Source organism: Varanus komodoensis, unplaced genomic scaffold, assembly GCF_004798865.1.
Source record: "Varanus komodoensis strain SLA01 unplaced genomic scaffold, ASM479886v1 scaffold23, whole genome shotgun sequence".
In the NCBI taxonomy this organism is placed as follows: Eukaryota; Metazoa; Chordata; class Lepidosauria; order Squamata; family Varanidae; genus Varanus; species Varanus komodoensis.
This window is the reverse complement of record NW_025335627.1, coordinates 16863708-16885093: the sequence shown is the minus strand read 5'-3', so window position 1 is coordinate 16885093 and position 21386 is coordinate 16863708. Positions and strand designations below refer to the sequence as shown.

At 43.6% G+C, this 21386-nt stretch overlaps 1 protein-coding gene across 8 annotated transcripts in view; it reads right to left on the bottom strand.

The window, feature by feature from the left end:
- PIKFYVE (phosphoinositide kinase, FYVE-type zinc finger containing) overlaps nt 1-21386 on the bottom strand; it is a 115103-nt gene that overhangs the window by 33951 nt on the left and 59766 nt on the right. For all 8 annotated transcript variants that reach the window (XR_006414887.1, XR_006414888.1, XM_044431786.1 and 5 more), the window contains 6 exons: nt 20597-20726; nt 18031-18211; nt 17773-17847; nt 16701-16808; nt 15788-15928; nt 13389-13515 (listed from right to left, as the gene is read on the bottom strand). Coding sequence is in view for 6 of the 8 variants with exons in the window: in XM_044431786.1 (XP_044287721.1) it covers nt 13389-13515; nt 15788-15928; nt 16701-16808; nt 17773-17847; nt 18031-18211; nt 20597-20726 (762 nt within the window). In the remaining 2 variants the exon portion in view is untranslated. The remainder of the gene's footprint in view (nt 1-13388; nt 13516-15787; nt 15929-16700; nt 16809-17772; nt 17848-18030; nt 18212-20596; nt 20727-21386) is intronic.

The window sequence follows — 21386 nt, the reverse complement described above, 5'->3', positions numbered from 1 at the left end:
AGAAAATACTCGATGGATCTTCACCACAGAGCTCTAAAAACTCCCTACAGCACTCGACTCGCACTTGTTTCTGAGGTGCCATGAGCATTCGCGGCACCCATCTTGCACAGACCTTTGAAAGGTTAAGATGGTCATGAAAAATAGTAAATATGGTACCAACGGATAGGTTTGTCATCTCTGCTAACATTTTTATTTTTATTCGGGCATCTTCCGATACAAATTTCTCAATTTTTTTCACATTTTCTTTTGTAGTGGCAGTAACCCGCCTGCCCGAGTGAGGGTCGTCTTGAATGTTTTCTCTGCCCCTTTTAAATTCACATGACCACTTTTAAACAGTAGATAATGAAGGTGCAGAGTCCTGGTAAATGGCCACCATCTCTTTGTGAATGATTTTTTGACTTTTTCCTTGTTTTGTAAGGAACTTTATCACAGCGCAGTGCTTGATTTTCTTCAACATTGTTGCATCAGTCATCATGGTTGTCTTTCACTGAGGATTACTAGGGAACTAATGATCACACTTATTTGAAATTTTGTATGCATACCCTCAGATAGTGTCATTAGCTAATGAAATAATTAAATTGCCCACATCAATAGCAAATCAACCTGATACCGAGAATACATTGAACGCCCCTCGTACAAACCCACCAGAGTAAATTTGAGGGGACCTGTTGGGCTGCAAAGGAAATTATTATTATTATTATTATTATTATTATTATTATTATTATTATTATTATATTTCTATGCCATTCTGCCAGTGAATCAAGCCACACAATAGGTTAAATACACCCCATGGAGATTAGATCACTTATCTATATGGTTGTTGTTGTAAGAAAGGCAGGTTGCTTACCTGTAACTATCGTTCTTTGAGTAGCCATCTGTGCATTCACATATTATGGGTGCTGTGCCTGCACAGTGCCTGTAGCCAGGAAAGATTCAAAGTTTTAACGGATTTTGGTGGGAACTCCGCACCCCTCCCCTGCTATAATATAAAGGGCGTTCGGAACACCCACCATTTTCCCCAGTCTACTGGAGACCATCCAATCGCCCCCTCAAGGATGAACAGTCAGTGTCAGGAGACACAAAAAAGTAGGTAATGCTCAAAGGGAATACCGATAAGAAAAGATGACAGTTAGACATGGTTTACTGGTGTATTAACAGTAGGCTAAGGAAAAAGCCTTTAAAAACCCAATCACTGACACTGAGTGGGGTTGGCAAGTGGGTTGTGTGAATGCACAGATGGCCACTCGAAGAACAACAGTTACAGGTAAGCAACCTGCCTTTCTTCATCATGGCCTCTGTGCATCACACATTATGGGTGAGTAAGCTTACCACACCCGGAGGTGGGATGGTGTCATCACTGAAGAATGGAAGAAAGGACCGCACAACCAAAGGAGCAGTCCTGTCTGGCACGAACATCGAGTCTGAAGTGTTTAGTAAATGTACAGGGGGTCGTCCATGTTGCCACCTTGCAGATGCCAGGCAATGGGATACCTGCAGAAAAAGCTGAAGAGGCTGCCACAGCTCTAGTGGAATGTCCTTTGGGTATGATAGGAAGGTCTAATTTTGACAAATTGTATGCCAGTTCAATGGTCTGGACAATCCATCTGGAAAGTCTCTAGGAAGAGACAGCTGAGCCCTTATGTTCAGAGTATTTCATGAAAAGACACTTGGTTTTCCTGAAGGCCTCCGTACGGGATCAGTAGAAGGCCAGACAGCATCGAACATCAAGCAAATGTAAAGATCGCTCTATTGGTATTGAGGGCATAGGAAAGAAGGCTGGTAGAACAATGTCCTGATTGATGTGAAAAAGCGTAGTGACTTTAGGAAGGAAAGCAGGGTTAGTCCAAAGAACAACCTTCTCCTTGTGGAAATTAAGATATGGAGGGTCAACATGAAGGGCACAGAGTTCACTAGCCCTCCTGGCCAAAGTGATGGTGACAAGAAAGGCTGCCTTCCAAGATAAAAGGCACAAATCAGTGTTAGCTAATGGTTCAAAGGGGGCTTTAGTAGACACCTGTAAAACTACAGAAAGACTCCACGTCAGTACCACTGAATGGATTGGAGGCTAGAGATTCTGTAGTCCTTTCAGAAAACGATGAACGAGAACATGTGAAAATACAGAGGATCCGGAGATGAGTCCACGACAGTGAGAAATGGCAGTGATATAGACTTTAACAGAGGTGGGTTTAAGTCCATGTTGATGCAAGGATGGTAAAAAGAGCAAGAAATTGTCAATTGAGGCAAAGTGTGGTAGAAATTGGTTGGTTGTCGCAAAAGAGGCAAAGCCTCATAGGAATGTCAAGTCGCTGGTCTTAGAGCAGACTGAAGAATAAATTGAATGTCCAGATGGAGAATGCTCGGATTTGAAGCAGGATCCAAGGTCTGTGTCAGTACCAAAAATTCCCTTGGGATGGAAGGCTGTGTAGGCAGCGTCGGGTTCGATGAAGGCGTCGGTACTGAAGACGAAGCAGTAGTCACTGAATGAGGCATGCTATAAGGTTCAGGGAGTTGAGGTCTGGATGTCGAATCGCACCATTCTCCTGAATAAGGTGAGGGATCCAAGGAAGACGGAAGAAGGTCCTGGAGAGGCGAAAAATGGTGGGAAACCATGGTTGACGGGGCCACCAAGGTGTTATGAGAATGCCTTGTGTGTCGTCTTGAGCAATTTTGGCCAAGGTCTCTGTGATGAGAGGTATCAGAGGGAACATGTAAAAGAACATGTTTGCCCAGGTCACCATCAGTGTGTCTCCCAGCAAGTTCAGGCCAATGCCTGCCTGGGAGCAGTAGTTCGTGCATATCGTGTTGTCGAATGTGGAGAATAGATCTATGTCCTGAGTGCCCCATCATTGGAAGAGGTGGTGGCAAACCTGTTGATCCAACTCCCACTTGTGAGTTGTTGATATCCATCTGCTGAGAGCATTCGCTTCTTTGTTGTCGACCCTGGCAAGATGGACTGCTAGTTGAGTAATCCCCCTGGGGATACACCAGTCCCAAAGATGGAGAACAAGATGTGCTAATGGTACAGATTTCGTGCCGCCCTGTTTGTTGGTACAGAAGACAGTCACAACATTGTCCGAGGGTATTTGAACTACTCAGTCCCAAAGAGTAGACTCGAAAGACCTGAGGGCTTTGAAAACCACTAGAAGTTCTAGATAATTGATGTGCCTGGACATCTCATGACCTTGCCAGGTGTCTTGAGTGCAGAGATTGGCACAATGTGCCCCCCATCCCATAAGGGAGGCATCGGTGTAGAGGGTCACCATTGGTTGTGCCTGGAGAAAAGGGACCCCTGTGGAAAGGTTGTCGTTGATCATCCACCAAGTCAAAGTCTGAAGGATGAAAGCGAGTGGTATCAGAAGGCGATGTGGAGGATCGCATTGAGGGTGAAAGAGGTGGTTGAACCAGAGTTGCAGGGGTCGCATTCAAAGACTGGCATTGGGTTCTACAGCGACTGTGGAGGTCATATGACCTAGCAGTTTCTAGATGGAGAATGCGAGAACAGACCAGTTCGTGGAGATCCGATGAATGGAGGATCAAAGCTTGTCCTTTCGAGCTTGTGGAAGTAATGCTCTGGCTTGGATTGAGTCAAGGAGTGCTCCGATGAAGTCGATGACCTGTGAAGGAACAAGGCAGGATTTTTTGGCATTAATGCAAAGTCCGAGTCTATCTAAGAGACTGCAAGTAGTATCAATGACTGAAAGCAGGCTCTCTCTAGAGGAGGAGACGATCAGCCAGTCATCCAAATAGGGGTAGATGGGAACAAACAGGGGCCTTGTAGCCTGAGATGGGCACAAACAGGGGCCATGCACTTCGTGAAGACTCGTGGAGCGGTAGCAAGTCCAAATGAAAGGACATTATACTTGAAGAGGTCAGTACCGACAGTGAACCAGAGTAATAGTCTATGTGACGGGTGGATGCTGATATGGAAGTACGCATCCTTCAAGTCCAGAGATGCGAACCAATCTTCTCTCCTGAGCAATAGAAGAATGTTTTGTAGGGTTGTCATCCATAATTTTTTGATCTTAATAAATTTATTCACACCACGTAGATCCAGTATCGGACATAGACCACCGTCCCATTTCGGAACTGTAAAATATCTCAAGTAGAAACTGTGAAGCCCCTCTGAGCAGGAAAGTTGGCGAATTGCTCCTTTACAAAGTAGCTGGGAGACCTCATCTTGGAGGACCATCAAGGGAGATGTGTAACAGATAGGTCCCGAAGGGGGCACGGTATCAAACTCGATTTTATATCCATGCTCAACGATAGAAAGTACACACTTATCAGATGTGATGGACTCCCAAATGGGAAGTTGACCTTGCAGCCGGTCCCCCAAAAGGAAGAGGGGAAGGTGGGTAGAGAGAGAGAAGATCAGTCAGTGTGTCCCGTCAACACTGTCACTTGTTGATGTCCTGACGGCGACGACCTTGTTGGAAGCGGGCAGCTGGTTGTTTCCGGTTCCACTGTTGTCGTGGTTGGTACTGTTGCCAGGAGGTATACTGTTGATAGGGTTGACATCTATAAGAACAAGAATGTGTCCACTTACGTCTGTTCTGGTTAGGAATTTCCATTCTCCGGGCAGTGACTTGAGCATTGTAGATATGCTTGAGTTTGTGATTGGTGCAAGCATGAAAAGTCCGGAGCCATCAAAAGGCATGCCCTCAGGGAAGTTGCACGAGTGCAGCCACACATCAGCATAGAGCAATGGAGCCGACAAGAGCCCGGGAATCACAGCCCATGTGATGCCATGCTGTACTCAGCTGCTGAATGGCCAGCTGCATGGACTCACAAATGAAAACGCGGGCCAGATCGCGTTGCTGTTCTGGAATGGCAGATGTTATAGATTCCAGTCTCTGCATTAGAAAGTACTGGTATGTGGCCCTCTTAGCCTCATAACTGGAGATCCGCAAGCCCAGTCCCATTGCAGCATAGATGCAACACGACATCAGGTCAATCTTGTGATCCTCCTTGTCTCTTGGAGTCGAATGCTCTCTGTTGTCTCGACCCTGGGACGACTCGACGACTATGGAGTTCAGTTTTGGGTGTTTCAGCAGGAAGGGAATGTCCTATCCCCTAACCTTGTATATGAACTCATAGCGTCGAGAAGTCAGGTTTGGCTGGTTTGGGTACTCCCAAGTGTCCATCATGGCCTGCCAGAGAGTCGTGATCAAAGGTATGGAAATAGCAGAGGATTGTTCTTTGTGAACTATTGTTTCATATAAGTGGTCAGCGTTAGGGTCAACCCCATGTTGGACTTCTATCTCCAATGACCTTGTGAGACGAGCCATTAATTCTCCGAATGTGGAGTACGACTCCTCCGGCGAACTCAGTCCGAGTTGAAATGACAGCATTGGGCGAGGTGGAAGCCTGCTCTGAGTCCTCCAAGTATGAATCATATTGGTACGGAGGACTGGAAGATGAACCAGCCGGAGACTTCCGGTTGACGTAGGGGCGAGATGGCTGTGAAGAACGGGGCTCCATAAATCACGCCTGTAATCCGTTCAACAGGGGGCCAGGAGAGGCCCATCCAAGCCCTGCCGGGGCAGGGACTAGAAGCCTGAGTATACTTCTGGCTGGTGGGGAGTGGCGGCTCCACATCTGCTGGGCAAAACGTGGGAATTTTCTCAGCTGAACAACACAGGGGGGAAATATGCGCCCCCTTCAAGCCATCGATGCCGGATTACAGCGAAGAATAAAAGCTTGAAACACATTGGACCTGCTGGGTGAGCATTTCTGCTTTTTAAAATATTGCCCGTGAGAGAACCTATGAAGCAAGTATCAATCTGAATTAAAAAAAGAAAAGAAAAGCCCTTCTGACGAAGGAAGGAATCTCTCCCCCTGCGGAGCCTAAGCGGCAACTAATCTAGGGGAGATGAACTGAGACTTGGGAACTGAGACTTGGGAAACCTGAGACTTGGAAAAGAAAAGACTCCCTAATCTCCCCAAGGGCGAGGAATTAAATTAGAATTTATTGCAGATTAAGTGATAAAAAAGTCTTTTTTCTCTTTGGCTTCATTGTCTTCGGAGACATTTTTTTTTCTGACCACATCCTTTTCTGACTACATCACATCAACAAATAACTTTTTGCTGCCACCCCGTGGCCATTTTACATACAACAGATACACTGTGTATTAAACAACTTTTTTCCTTTCTCTCTCTTTTTTTTCTTCTTTCTCTTCCTCTGTCTGGAGGATTTTTTGCTGTTATCTTGTAGCCACTCAGCAAAATTATTATCACTATGAAAAAAACACACCCCTCCTCCTTGGCACCCACATCTGCTACCCAGAGCCCAACTCACCAATCCAAAACCGCAGATGCGGAAAAATACCAAAAAGACCTACAAATGACACTTTTGGCAATACAACCATCTCTAACATCTGTGCAAACATCTCAAGAGGCCATGCAAAACTCTATACTAAAATTGACACTGGAACAAAAGAATATGGCTACGGAACAAAGAGAAAGAATGCATAAATTGGACAGTTTTGTTAGGGATATATGCAATCAATTGACAGATGTTTGACTCAAAACTGAACAGAATACACACAAAATCCAAGAAGTCAGCACAAAAATTGAAACAGCAGATAAAGAAACACAACTATTAAAACAAACAAATAGGTCATTATGGGACTCAGTTACTCTACTAGAGATGGAGAAGGCATCTAATTATTTAAGATTTCAGAACATACCCGAGGGAAAAAATGAAGACCTAAGGGAATTAATAATTACAATGCTGGCAGATGCCTCGGATTTGGAGAATAAACGGATGGATAGAGGAATTGACCTGGTTTATAGAGTTAATTCAAGCTATGTCAAAAGACACAAACTACCCAGGGAAGTTCACGTTAAATTTGCAAAAAGGTCTATAAGAGATAACGTTCTGAGGGCTGCACATGATAAATCTTTAAGAATCGATGATCAACATGAGGTGACTGTTCTGAAACAAATACCATGGAGGATCAGAGAAAGACAGAAGAAATATCTATTTCTTACCACGAAGCTGACAAAGAAGGGAATTATGTTTAGGTGGTTAACTCCAGAAGGAATATTCTTCACTTGGAACTCTACAAGATTTAAGTTGGATTCAATCTTCAAGGCACAAGAGTTCTATGAAAAATTTAGAAGTTCATTCAAAGAGGAAGAATCGGTTGTACAAAAAGGAGGGAAAGATGCTGAAGCAATGGACGTAACAACCTACAACCCTGAAGAAGGAGAAATAGCAACTACAGATCAACAAGAAGATGAACAAAGGAACCAAAAGAAAAGAGAAAAGGTAGACGCGTGAAGGCTAAGTATAAATAGATAAATATATACTTTACAAATATGGCTCTCAAAATGGAAGGAAGAACTGCATTATTCTCTTTAAACGTAAATGGATTAAACGCACCCTCTAAGAGCAGAAGGACCTTCTCTCAACTCCAAAAACTGAAGTTAGATATAATTTGTCTACAAGAAACACACATCAATAAACAACATAGTAAGCTTCTGGAATGCCCTAAATTCGGAAAGCTATAAAGAAAAGAGGTTTAGCATTACACATTAAGGAAAAATTAGACCCTAAATATATATTAGCTGACGAAGATGGTAGGATTCTGATGGCTGAAGTTACTATGAAATTTAAAAAGGTGCTTCTGGGGGCGATCTATGCGCCAAATGATCACCAGGAAACATTTTACCAAAAACTACATACTTTACTCTCACAATTGGATTATCAAACTTTGTGCTTAATGGGAGACTTCAATGCAAGTGTGGATAAAAAAAATAGACCATAAGAGTGAGATTAATGAAAAAAAAGGCAGGAGAATACTTCCAAAGTCTTGCTTTAATATATTTGAAGAATTCAGACTGACAGATGCTTGCAGACATAAAAACCCAACCTCTGCTAAGTATACTTTCTACTCGAATAGACATAGGTCACAGTCCAGAATCGATATGATTTGGATAACCCCAGACCTAGTCCCAGATCTGTTAGAAGTTGAAATAGATACAAATATCTGGGCAGATCATAATCCTGTAACCATGACATTGAAAGGGACAGTAAAAACGCCCAGATGGGTATTAAATAAATCTTTATTAAAAGATAAAAAGTTCAAAGAAGAGATAAACAAGGAAATGGAATTATTTTTCCAAGTTAATAAAGCTGAAGAAACCTCTTTACAAAATGTTTGGGATACAGCTAAAGCCAATGTTAGAGGGCTGATAACAACATACTCAGCAAAAAGAAACAAAATGAGAAAACAGGAACAATCTAAATTAGTAGAGGAACTGATGAAGCTTGAACAGGAGCTCCAGGAAGATCACCTAAAAAAGACCTTAAGACACAAATGAATATTTTAAAACACAAACGGAACCTCCTGGATACAAATGAACTTACCAAACAAATGAAATTGACTAAACAGAACTTCTTTGAAAATGCTAATCAATCAGGGAGATGGTTAGCTTACAAATTAAAGGAGAGAGAGAAAAGACTAATATATAAATTGAAGGATGGAGAAGGACAACTGTTAAGTACAAAATACACTAATTAAGAAAATAGTGGAAGACTTCTTTGCAAAGCTGTACCAGAATAAAGAAACTTCAACTGAGAAAGTTAATGAGTATATCCGAAAGGGAAATCTACCAAAGCTACCGGAGAAATACCAAAAAGCATTAATTGAAGAAGTAACAATGACAGAAGTAACTGAGGCAATTAAGAGACAAAAGAATGACAAAACCCCGGGCCCGGATGGGTTACCAGCAGAGTTCTATAAAACTTTTGAAGGAATCCTGTCTACGCCTCTTAAGGATATATGCAACACAGTATTGTTAGATGCTAAAATACTGAATATTCAGACAGAGGCAAATATTACCTTAAAACTGAAAGAAGATACAGACTTGACACAGATCCAGAACTATAGACCTATATCACTATTAAATGTGGATTGCAAAAACTTTGCTTCTGTAATGGCAGAAAGACTGAAGAAGTATTTAACAGACTTTATACATCCAGATCAAAATGGCTTTTTACCTAAAAGACAAATGAGGAATAACATGAGAATCATCTTGGACATTTTAGAGTATTATGAGGCACACTCTGAAAAACCAATGGCGTTATTATTTATGGACGCACAGAAGGCCTTTGATAATGTCAACTGGCAATTTATGAAACAACAACTAGTTCAAATGGAGTTTGGTGAAAAATTTATCAATGCAATATTAAGCATCTATCAAAAACAGACTCCCAGGATTATAATTAATGGAGAATTTACAAATACCATAGCATAGACATTCAAAAGCGCACAAGACAAGGATGTCCTTTATCATCACTGTTGTTTATATTGATTTTAGAAGTGCTAAATAGAAATACCAGAGAAGATATGGATATTAAAGGCACTAGAATGAGAGATGAAAGCTACAAACTGCAAGCATTTGCAGACAACTTAGTTTTTATTATTGAGGAACCCTTGGTAACAATGTCCAAACTTTTACAAAAGACTGAAGAATATGGCGATGTTACTGGGATGAAAATAAACAGAGAGAAGACGAAACTGTTAGTGAAAAATCTCACACTGGAGCAGAGAAAAACTCTGGTGAAACAAATAGATCTTCAAATTGTTAAGAAGGTTAAATATTTGGGAATTTTCCTTACAGCTAAATGTACTACACTGAAAGAAGATAACTATGATAAATTATTTAAGGAAATTAAGAACGACCTGGAAAAATGGGCTAATTTGCGATTATCTTTGTTGGGAAGAATAGCAATAGTTAAAATGAATATATTACCAAAGTTTTTGTTTTTATTCCAAACTATTCCCATAAAAATTGACAAAATTTTTTGGATGATTTAAATACCCAAATTTCAAGATTTGTATGCAAAAAGAAGAAACCAAGGATTAAATTAAAAATGTTCCAGGAGGCTAAAGGGAAAGGGGGTTTTGGTCTTCCTGATTGGATGTTGTACCGTGTTTCCCCGAAAATAGGACCTACCCCAAAAATAAGACCTAGCCTTATTTCGGGGTAGGTCCTATAATATAAGCCCTACCCCGAAAGTAAGACCTATTACCAAAAATTATTGGTAATAGGTCTTACTTTTTTTGCTTACTTGCAGAGTGCCAGCAGGGTGCAGAGGGCGCAGCGGAGTGCAGAGGGCGCAGCGGGAGGATGCAGAGCAGCTTAAGTCGATAGTCCTGGCTCCTGCGAAGGGCACAGTGATATCAAATGCACACCGCCTGTCACAGGAGCAGGCACTATAGAGGAAGCATCAGCTCATGCTGCTCTGCTTCCTCCGCTGCCTGTGACAGTACCAGTAGTAGGCGCTGGAGAGGATAGGTGTATACAGCTTTTGGCAGCAACTGGAGTGCAGAACAGAGGTGTGCAGAGCAGAAGCATGCACAGCAGAAAAGTGCAGAGCAGAAGTGTGCACAGCAGAAAAGTGCAGAGCAGAAAGGTGCACAGCAGAAAAGCGCAGAGCAGAAGTGTGCACAGCAGAAAAGTGCAGAGCAGAAAGGTGCACAGCAGAAGGGTGCAGAGCAGAAGGGTGTACATTAAATGTATATTTTGTACATTAAAAAATAAGATCTACCCAAAAATAAGACATAATGCATTTTTTGGGGGGAAAAAATATAAGACAGTGTCTTATTTTCAGGGAAACACAGTATTATCAAGCTTCTGTCTTAACATAGCTAAAAGAATGGAAAACTTTAAGAAATAAGAGAATTTTGTATCTTGAAGGGCATGATTTGCAAATGGGTTGGCACGATTATATGTGGCATGAAAAGTGTAAGGCACATGGTTGCTTTTTAAATCATTATATTAGGAAATCGTTAATGTCAGTGTGGGAAAAGTTAAAGACAAAACTGTATATTAAATTACCAAGATGGCTTTCACCTATGGAAGCTCTTGCATATCCAAATGCATTGAATTTTGATACGATTGTGAGATATGACATTTTGGATAATGATGGACTGAAACTGAATAAAGAAATACAAGAGCAAGGAATTAATATCTGTTGGTGGCACAAGGTCCAAATGCAATCAAGATATGTTAAAGACTATAGAATGTGGGGTTTTTATAAGGAGCTAACAACATTTGACCACGTGATTCTAAAATCAAATGAGAAAATGATTAAAAGATTGTATAACTTTCTTTTGGATAGGAGAATTGAAGATGAACAGGTTAAGGAAACTATGATAACATGGGCACAAAATTTTGGATACAATATCGAGTTAAAGAAATGGCAAACCTGTGGGAAAGAAATATTAAAGTAACATTAGCAACCTCATATAAAGAAAACCTGTAAAATATGTTTTATAGATGGTATTTGTCACCAAATAGGTTAGCGAAGATGTTCCAAATATGTCAAATGGATGTTGGAAATGTAAACACAAATCAGGTACTTTTTATCGTATGTGGTGGATCTGTGATAAGGCAAAAAAATACTGGATTAAAATACACAAATAGCTTGAGGGAATGTTACAAAAACCGCTAATATTTAAACCTGAAGTTTTCTTATTAGGCATTGTACCTGATGTTGTTGGTAATCAAGCTATGTATTTGATTCTGCACGTAATTACTGCGGCGAGGACTGCATTTGCCCAACATTGGAAGAGTGAAGAGTCACTTACCGACGAACTGATTTTAAAAAAGATCTTGAACTGTGCCAAAATGGAAAAATTGACTTTGTCTCTGAAGGAGAAAGAAGATACAGACTTCTATCAAACTTGGAATTCCTTTTCCTATTGGCTAGAGAAACGGGATCATGCATAGATTTAAATATGTTTATGGATTACCATAAAAAGAAAAAATATGGGGGGCTGACCCAGTAGGTCTGATGTTTTTGATGACTGATGATTTTTTAGGGGTTTTTTTCTGTTAGGTTTGTTAATTAGTAGAAAATAATAATAAAACTTATTTAAAAAAAAAAGAAGACAAACCAGCCAGAGACGAAGGAGGCTGGGAGAGTGCAGCCGCTGATGTTGAAGGTGCATTTCCCTGAGACGAGTGAGGACAATGTTTGCACACCAAAGGCATGGGGTAGTATCCATATGGTGGAGGGTAGTCCCAAGGATAGGATTGGGACGGGTCGAATCCGCCATACAGCATAGGAACCCAACTCCTGGAAGTCTGGTCTGATGCACGCTGATGATGACGCACGTCAGATTGAGGCTGATGTCTTGGAGATGCCTCAGGTGATGATGGCATTGGAGTAGGCGAATGCGCTGACAGATGGCCAGCCTGAGATTGGGGAGGAAAGTCCCGGATCTCGCCATCCCACATGGACCCATGAACAGCAGCCTCAGAACGGTCCAGAGTTGACAGAGCCGATAAGGAGATCCTTTGAGGAGATCCAGGCAGAGTGACCTGCATGACGGCTTGAGCAGTCAGACCAGAAGGAGTTGGAACTGAAGCAGCCATCAGGGCCAATGGAGCAGTTGAGCCCAAATCTCTGCATGGCTCCTAAGCAAGCTTACGTTGCTTGCAATCCAACTTATCGGTTTTAGCCTTTTGGGGCTTTTTCGGAACCAAGGGTTCCTCAGACCCCGTATGCTTCCTCTTTTCCTTATGTTTTTGAAAGAATGAGAGGAGCGGGCAGTCTCCTTGGAGGTGGAACCCTCGGATGGTGGGTGAGGAGAAGACACCATAGGAGGGCCTGTTGAGGAGGCCTGAGCAGCAAGCTCATCAGAGGCAATCAAGCCCTGATTCCAAAGGATTTTTCTCAGTTGATTCTCCTGGTACTTCCGAGCTTGCTTGTTAAATGACTTGATAGTGGCCACATTTGTCAGTCCAGTGCCCTTCTCCTAAGCAGAGGAGGCACAAATCATGAGGGTCCGTCGGGGACATCTTGGCCCCACACTTAGAACATTTTTGAAACACCGCTCGCTGAGCCGTCGAGGAGAAACAGAATGGATAGTGAACAAGAAGAAAGAAGAACTATAGAAAGATTGATTGATGGATTGATTGATTGGTGGAAGTAGGAAGGGGGAAAAGGGGAAGAAAATTTTCCTAACAGGGAGGGAAAGGTAAGTAAAACTTGGAAGGGATTTCTTAATAAGAAGAACAACAAGAATCAACAAACAAGAACAACAATAATAGCAACGATAACATGCGAAGAGTAAGGGAGAGTAAATGAACGGCTCGAGGCAAAGCGATCAGTGGTCAAAAGAAGACTGGGGAAAATGGCGGGTGCTGCACCCTTTATAGTATAGTGGGGGAGGGGTGCGGAGTTCCCGCCAAAATCCGTTAAAGCTTTGAACCTTTCCCGGCTACAGGCACTGCGCAGGCACAGCACCCATAATGTGTGATGCACAGAGGCCACGATGAAGAACTGTAAGATACAAAGCTCTTTGAGCCTTCAAAACCCAATGTATAAGCCACATATTATTATTACTGTTTACTATTTTGGCTTTACTCACCATTAGGCAACTGAAACACTTGAATGTAAAATTTATGACAGGTTCCCAGATGTGGTTTGGTCAGCAACTGATCCATGGACATCAGTACATCCCCCTGCGTCATCCGACTCACTCTGTCCAAGACTTGCTGTAACACATTGATAAGACAAAATATCTCTTGCACTTCACCCCTCACTTAGCTTAATCAAGGGAGGGAGAGAAAAATCGGTATTGATAACTTGCCACACAGCATCAGACTGAAACTGCAGCAAGTTATCAATCTGATTTCAATTGTAGGTACACGCTCCACAAAAGCTGAATAAGCCCCAGTTCTGCCACTAGACAACAGCGATGGCTTGACTGCTGAACTATCTCCACAGTTTCCTAAAATCCAATTGCTGTGCTTTTTACAGCATTTGAGAGAGATGAGCAAAGATGAGGGGAGGTGAGAGCAGCACTGGGTGAAGTACGAAGTGCCTAGTTACACTATGCAATTTACTGCCATGAGACATAGTGATGGTCAGTTTAAGATGGTTTTAAAAGAAGTAAAAAGAAAGGACCAAGCCACCAATGGCTACTAGAGTATCGCCACCAATAGCTGCTCAACCATAGTATCCTTGCTGGGTTGGGAGTAGGAGGCACCACACTGCGTTGGCTCCACTCCTACCTGGTGGACTGTCTCCAGATGGTGGTCCTGGGGGATTATCACTCTGCACCATGGCAATTATGTCATGGAGTTCTGCGGGATTCAATTTTATCCCCCATGCTTTTCAACATCTACATGAAACCACTGGGAGTGGTCATCAGGAGGTTTGGGCTGAAGTGGCATCAATATGCTGATGACACTCAGCTCTACCTCTCGTTTTCATCTGACCCAGGTGTGGTGGTCTCTACCCTCAATCAGTGCCTGGACTCAGAAATGGATTGGATGAGGGCCAATAAGCTCAGGCTCAGTCCTGATAAGATGGAAGTACTGTTGGTGAGTAAAGCTCCATTTCAACTGGAAGACTGTTAACCTGTCCTAGATGGACTGCGCTCACCCTAAAGGACAAAGTTTGGAGTCTGGGGGGTGCTCCTGCACCCGGAACTCTCCCTGGCTGCCCAGGTGGACTTGGTTGCCAGGAGACCTTTTATCAGCTCTTGACTGATTTATCAACTATACTCCTACTTAGACGAAGATAGCCTTACCAGGGCCATTCATGCACTGGTAACCTCCAGACAGGACTACTGCAATGCATTTTATGGAGGCTTCCCTTGAAGATGGTCCAGACTCTTCAAATGATCCAGAACAGAGCAGAGCAGCTGTTGTTGAGGACCAGTTCTTATGAACACATTACACCTGTCCTCCGTCCGCTGTACTGGCTGCCTGTTTCTGTGTGGGCCAGATTCAAAGTTTGAACTATGACATACAAAGCCCAAACAGTCTGGGACCACAGTAACTTAGGGAGCGCCTTCCTCCATATATTCCTGCCTGTTGTCTAAGATCTTCAACTGGGGCCCTCCTATGAATTCCACTCCCCAAGGAGGTAAGGGGAAGCCTACAAGGAGGGCCTTTTCTGGGGTAGCACCCCAGTTATGGAATATTCTACTGCCATAGATTCACCAGGTGTCTACCTTATTGAGTTTCGGGTGACTGGCAAAAACTTTCCTTTTCCAATACATTTTTGGCACCATCTAGACTATTTATATTGGTACACAGTTTTTAATTAAATTAAAACATACATTAATCTAGTTATTTTACTGTTATTTTATTTTATTATATTTGAATTGTATTATTAATAAATAATAATATAATTAATAAATATTTGTTTATATTTTGTATTATTTGTCTATGAGGTTCTAATGTTTGTAAACCACCCAGAGAGCCCTCTGTGTTATTGGGGGGGCATATAAATGCAATAAAATGAATGAATGAATGAATGAATACTGTAATGGCCGTCCAGACAGCATGTTACTAATGGGCAGCTTTTAAATTCAGTAAACAAATACACAAACTGCAGTGGGAGGAATGTTTTGCTTGTGGGCTTCCCATCAGATCCCCTGGAGTTTTTCCTGACTGGAAGAGTGACAAAAGCAAGCATACGAGGAGACACAATACTCTATGAGCTGTAAACTGCACCCCAATCCTTTGTTCAAGTCCAAGCTAGGACTGGTGAAGCTTCTCTTAAAGGAGTGCTCATCTCAATAAAGCTGCAAGCAGCATCTTTAAAGATGAATCACAGTTCTTTAGAATCCAGTCATAGTCAGCCCTCCTGGCCTAAGACCAATAGCAGTGGGAAAGCAGCCCACATCCCTGTGAGGATCCTTCTCTCTGCATGGGGTCATACATACTTCAGGCACCAGCCTTCTTCGACATTTATTTATGTAGAAATAGACCAGGGCACCGAACCACAACTTTCTTTAGAAACTCCAGGGCTTACCGGCTTCACGTTAATGACCAAGGTGATGCCATGTTCCAGCAGCATATCCTGGGCGATACGGGACACTGTTTTTTCAACCAAGACCAAAGTAGGCCTGACATCCACTATCCGCTGGACGTAGTTTTTCAAGAACTCCCTTTCCTAGCATAGCAAAAGCAAGCAGAACAGTCATCAAGGATGGGCTGCAGAACCTGGAAACATTTGAGGACTAACTATGCCTAGGCTAAAAAACCTGAAGCACGGCAATTTAAATGTTTTACTCAAAACCAATGGGATATTCCTAAGAAACTGGGTGCGGAGACCAGAAAGGCCATCACCATGCTAGTTTGGGTGCCATCCATGGTCAAACTGGAGGGCACTTAAAGGAACTGGACTTAAAGGAGGGATCATAACTCAATGGGTAGAGCACATGCATCATGTACAGAAGGTCAACCCATGACATCTCCAGGTGGGCCTAGGAAATACTCCTCCCTGAAACCCTGGGAAAAATGCTACATGAACAGTTTTGACAATTCCAATCAGTGTAAAGCTGCTTCCATGACTACTGATAAAAAAGTCAAAAATGATGAAATTCTAGAATGTGAACAAAGGTCATTATGACACAGAATACATTAGGACACAAAACTGCCATGTCCCTACAGAAATGCTTCAAACAGATCTGTCCTAGTATTCAGGAATTAAACGACCTGAAGAATATGCCCATTGACCCAGGTGTTCCAATGTCCACAGAGATGAGGAGCATGTTACAGAGCTGAGGACCCCTTTCCCAAATAGGCCATCAAACATCTGCTCCAATGCTCACATAAGTTTTTCCCTGGAGCACATCCCCCCCCATCTTTCTGGCAGCCCCCACCACTGCACCTCAGCTTGTTTTAATGCTACAAGAATAGACAAAGAAAAAGACTGTTCCAACCTGCAGGACAATGGGATCAATACAAGTAAATTTTGTTTCTTCTCGGTAGAGGTACTCGATGGAACACTTTAGCAGAAGAATTTTGGGGTTTTTAATGTAGGAGTTCATCTGCAAAGAGAGAGGGTTGCAAAATAGATTCCTCTGCCACTTTGTATCAGATTTAAACCTTTTCTTATTCTGCTCAGTGGGGAGAGCTACAGCTCAGTGGCAAGCACCTGCTCTGCACATGAAAGGCCCCAGGTTGTGTCTCTAGGCAGAGGTGGGAAAAATCCTAGCAGGGAAGGCTAATCTAATGCAAGCTGTGAAATATGCTGGTCAGATGGGATGCTATCCACCAGCACTGCTCTTGAATGAGACCTACTTAGGAAGTCTATAACAGCCTGCCCTAGCAAGCCACTATCCAAATGTGTTAGACTGACATTCCCATAATTCCCAGCCTACTGGGAATTGTTCCAGTCCAACATATCTGGAGGCACCCAGCTGGGGAAGGCTGGTCTATGACTGACAGCATGGGGCCTCAAACTACGGCCCAGGGGCCGGATCCGGCCCGCCATGCCCATCTGGACCCGCCGTGCACGCACGCCGCCACCCACCTTGCCCCGCGTGCGGGGAGGCAGCAGTTTGCTCACTCGGAGAAAACAATCTCCAAACAAGCAAGCCACTGTCTCGTGCGCCCAGCTCATGGCGCATGTCTGCCCCCGCCTCCCCTCGCTGCACGCCCTGCCCCTGCGCGGGCCCGTGCGCACCGCCGGCACCATCTTTCCAGCCCGCACCCAGCACTGGCACATTTCAACTGGCCCCCTGGTTAAAAAGTTTGAGGACCACTGACTTAGAGCATCAACTGGCTGATCTAAACAGGGCATCCCCTTTTCCCTAGTCTGATGCATACCTGAACACACATTCTATCAACCCCATGTTTGGCAGGATGTGCACATCTGGAGTTAAGTGCAGTGGGGTGGGAAAGAATGTGAGCAAAAAAACAGGTTACAGGAGGAATTGCATGAATCATTAGACATTTCACTTAGGTCATCCATGCTGTCACGTGAGGTGAACAAAAACAATGGCATCATACCTTTTTATGTGCTATATTCTTGGTACATACAAAGCCATTCACCACAACCGAGTCAAATTTTTTCCCACCTGGAATCTGGCAAAAGAGTGAGGGTGTTATTATCTTTTTCCCCACCCAGTCCCTAGGGAGGCAAAGCTGTTTGGAAGCAGGGAATTCTTTCACTAACATCAAGAAGCACTACCTCCCTCCTTTCTTGGACTGGGCTCCCAGGAACAGGCTCTTCAAGGGTCAAGACCCCTCTACCTCCTATGAACTCACTTTTTTGATATGGACAAACTGGCGGATGTCCATGTCATCATCCCGGTTCTTGACATCGGGCCGGACCGTTTGAACCACCTGGCAGACCACGGGGACAATGATGTCCCTCCAAGAAAGAGAGAGTGCCTCATTGTAGAGCAGCTGCTGAAGCAGGGCCATCATGTGGTTGTGGTTAGCTGAGCTGCAGAGAAAAGGCTTGTGAGTGTGTGTGTCTTCGAATACAGGGAGAAAGTCCAAGGCAAAGAAGACAAACACATATTTTATGCGCATCTATTTCTCCCAGCCCAGCAGTGAACTCTGCATCTCAAGTACCAGGAGGGAGACCTTGGAAGTTATCAAAGGGCAGCTCAGAGCACCACAGGCAGAGGGGGACCAAGTCGTCTAATTATATGCAAGCTAGTGCAAGCCCTCACATGCAGATTTGACCACAAAGTCTCAGGTGAGGGGGGATACATCTGTCTGGCATTCCTCTAACATGCACAGCTGCCAAAGTTACCACATGGCAGAAACTTGTTAATGAATTTAATGAATTTTCTGAAGCAATCCCTTTTCTGAGGCAACCCCATGGGGTGTGTTTCAGTTCAAATATATCCATATGCCAAACAGAGTACAGTGGTACCATGGCTCACAAACTGAATCCGTTCCAGGACTCTGGTTGTGACACAAATTGGTTGTGAGCCAAGTCAAATTTCCCCATAGGGTCAATGTGAATAAGGCTAATCCATTCTGCAACTATTTTTTTTACTCACAAAAATGTGAAGCAAAGAACAACAAAGATTGCGGCCATCTCCCCCCCACTCCGTGATCGTGCGGGGGAGAGATGGACGGGATCACGGGCATGCTGTGGGGAGGGGGGTGTGGGCACGTGGGGGGGGGAGTGGGCACGGGCTCACTTGGGCAGGGAACACAGGTGCGATTGCGGCCATCTCCCCTGCAGGACGACTGCGATCACACCCATGCAGGGAAGGCGGGCACGCTCACGATCATCACCCGATGCAGAGTTCGCGACCTGTGGCAAAATTTTTATGAAATGTCTGTTCGCGACCCAATTTGGTCATGAAATGAGGCATTCTTGAGTTGAGGTACCACTGTATTAACATTACCATGTCAGGGATGCGGCTATGTTGGATTCAGACATCTGAAAGAGGCCCAGAACAGCTCTGTGCCAGGTATCTGCAAGAGCTCGCTCTCCACTGGGACCCAGAGTCAAACAGCTGAAAGGAAATATGCACTGCAAGCCCTCACCGAGGGGCTGGAGAGGCAGCAAAGAGGACAGCACATGAGATTCCTTCCCACCAGACCAGAACTGATAGAAGGACTGCTTGCACTGCACAGGTGGCAAAGGTCAGGGAAGATACGTATGTCATCTCCTAAGAGCACAAGAAGAGCCCTGCTGGATTGGACCAATAGCAATCTACTCCAGCATTCTGTTTCCACAGTGGCCAACCACACTCCCACATGGATCCCACAAGAAGGACAGCCTGTGTGCAATGGCAGCAGCCTCCCTCTCAAGGTTCCTGATGACTGCATACCATGGCATACTGCCTCCAATGAGGGATGTCACATACAACCATCATGACAGGTAGCCACTGATAACTTTATTATTATTATTATTATTATTATTATTATTATTATTATTATTATTATTATTATTATTATTATTTAGGAAGCTTCTATGCCACCCCATTCGCCGAAGCCTCGGGGCGGCTCACAACAATAAATAGCAACATACATCCTCCTTCCTGTATGCCTCAATGAATTAAAAGATTGGAAGGGGCAGAAGAACTGGAAAACATCACTGGTTTTTCCCAAGAGAACATCAATTTTGACTTAGAAAGTGAACAATACAGAGAACAATCCACACTAGAAAGAACTGCTGCAGCATTTCCCTCTCCCCAAGATCTTAATAAGAAGCAAAGCCTTTTTCTGGCATCAAGAATTTTACCCAGCAGTCTTTTTTAACCATGCACAAATCACCAATGCGCAACTAATACAGCAGAAAGATTAATCACTGCAATACACCGCTGCTGTAAAAAATGTGCTACATTTCTTACAATTTGCATGCATCAGTGCCAGCCCATGTTTACGTTTCTTCGCCCCAAGTTTATGTGGGTTGCTGCTGCCACAAAATGCATTTGGCAAATGAAGGTGGGGGCATCTCTCAGCAGCTCCAAACCCCAGTGCCCAGATGTGACATTCAGAGGTGGGAGGGGAAGGCCACCACCTCCTAAGAATTGGGCTGGCCTCCACTGGTCAGTGGATGCTGGGCTAGATGGGCATTTGTTCTGAAACAGCAGGGCTCTTTTGTTAAGAGCCCTTTGTTAAGAGCCGTCATGGTTTATTAAAACCACAGGTCTGGGGGTTTTAACTGACAAATACAGATCACAAATAGCAGCAGAACATCATGACAACATATCTATTATGTCAGAGTTTGCACTGGGAGGCGCTGAATGAAAAGTGATGTTTTTTCCCCAGACTTCTGTTACAGAAGACATAGTGTGTGGACAAGGGCCCTCTGCTTGAGGGCCCAGGCCCACATGGAGCCTACTTGGGATTTACAACTTACAGCAGCCGCTCCATGGCTTGCTTTTCCCCATTTTCTTCCCTGAGTAGGTCCAGATTGCTGTGATGCCACCCTAAGGGTGTGAAAAACAGCTCTTTGGATTTTTCTTCAACCCTCCGATTGAACAGGGACTCTAAGAGAAAAAACAAACAAACAAACATGAAGGGAAAATGTGAGATTACATTTCAGTCCACAGATTGGTTTCTTTCAATGCTAAGGACTTGAAAGGACTTCACATGTGGTATTTTCCCTACATGGATTCATGTGGCTTTTACTGGCTCTAAGCTATCAATTCTGTAGTTTACTTCCACCATCAACACTCTGTTTTTCATACTTTTGCTATCAGCAAAGTAATGAGAAGTGAAGATCCTAGGCAGCATAGAAGCTGGGATCAAACAGGGAACATGGGGAACTGAAGCACATCCATGGGCTTCTGTTTCCTCCAGCAATACCTTCCACATACCCAGTCACATGGTAAAATACATTTGAAAGAAGGAAGATTTTGAGAGCTGCTTCTGGTAGTACATCCAGAGGGTGGGGGCTATTCCAGGACAAAACATTCCCTAGCAGACACATCCATGACCTTGGCTACGAATGAACTTGGTCTTTGGATCACAAGCAGGTAGAGCATCATAAGAGCAAAGGAGCTTTTCATCCGCCCTCTGGACATCTTAGCTCCTCTAATATAGGCATCCCATTTATCAAACACCACAACAGCTGAATACAAGCTTGCAACTGTTCACATTTGGAGTACCTGACACTGAAGAACATGAGGAACAGGAATATCTTAAAA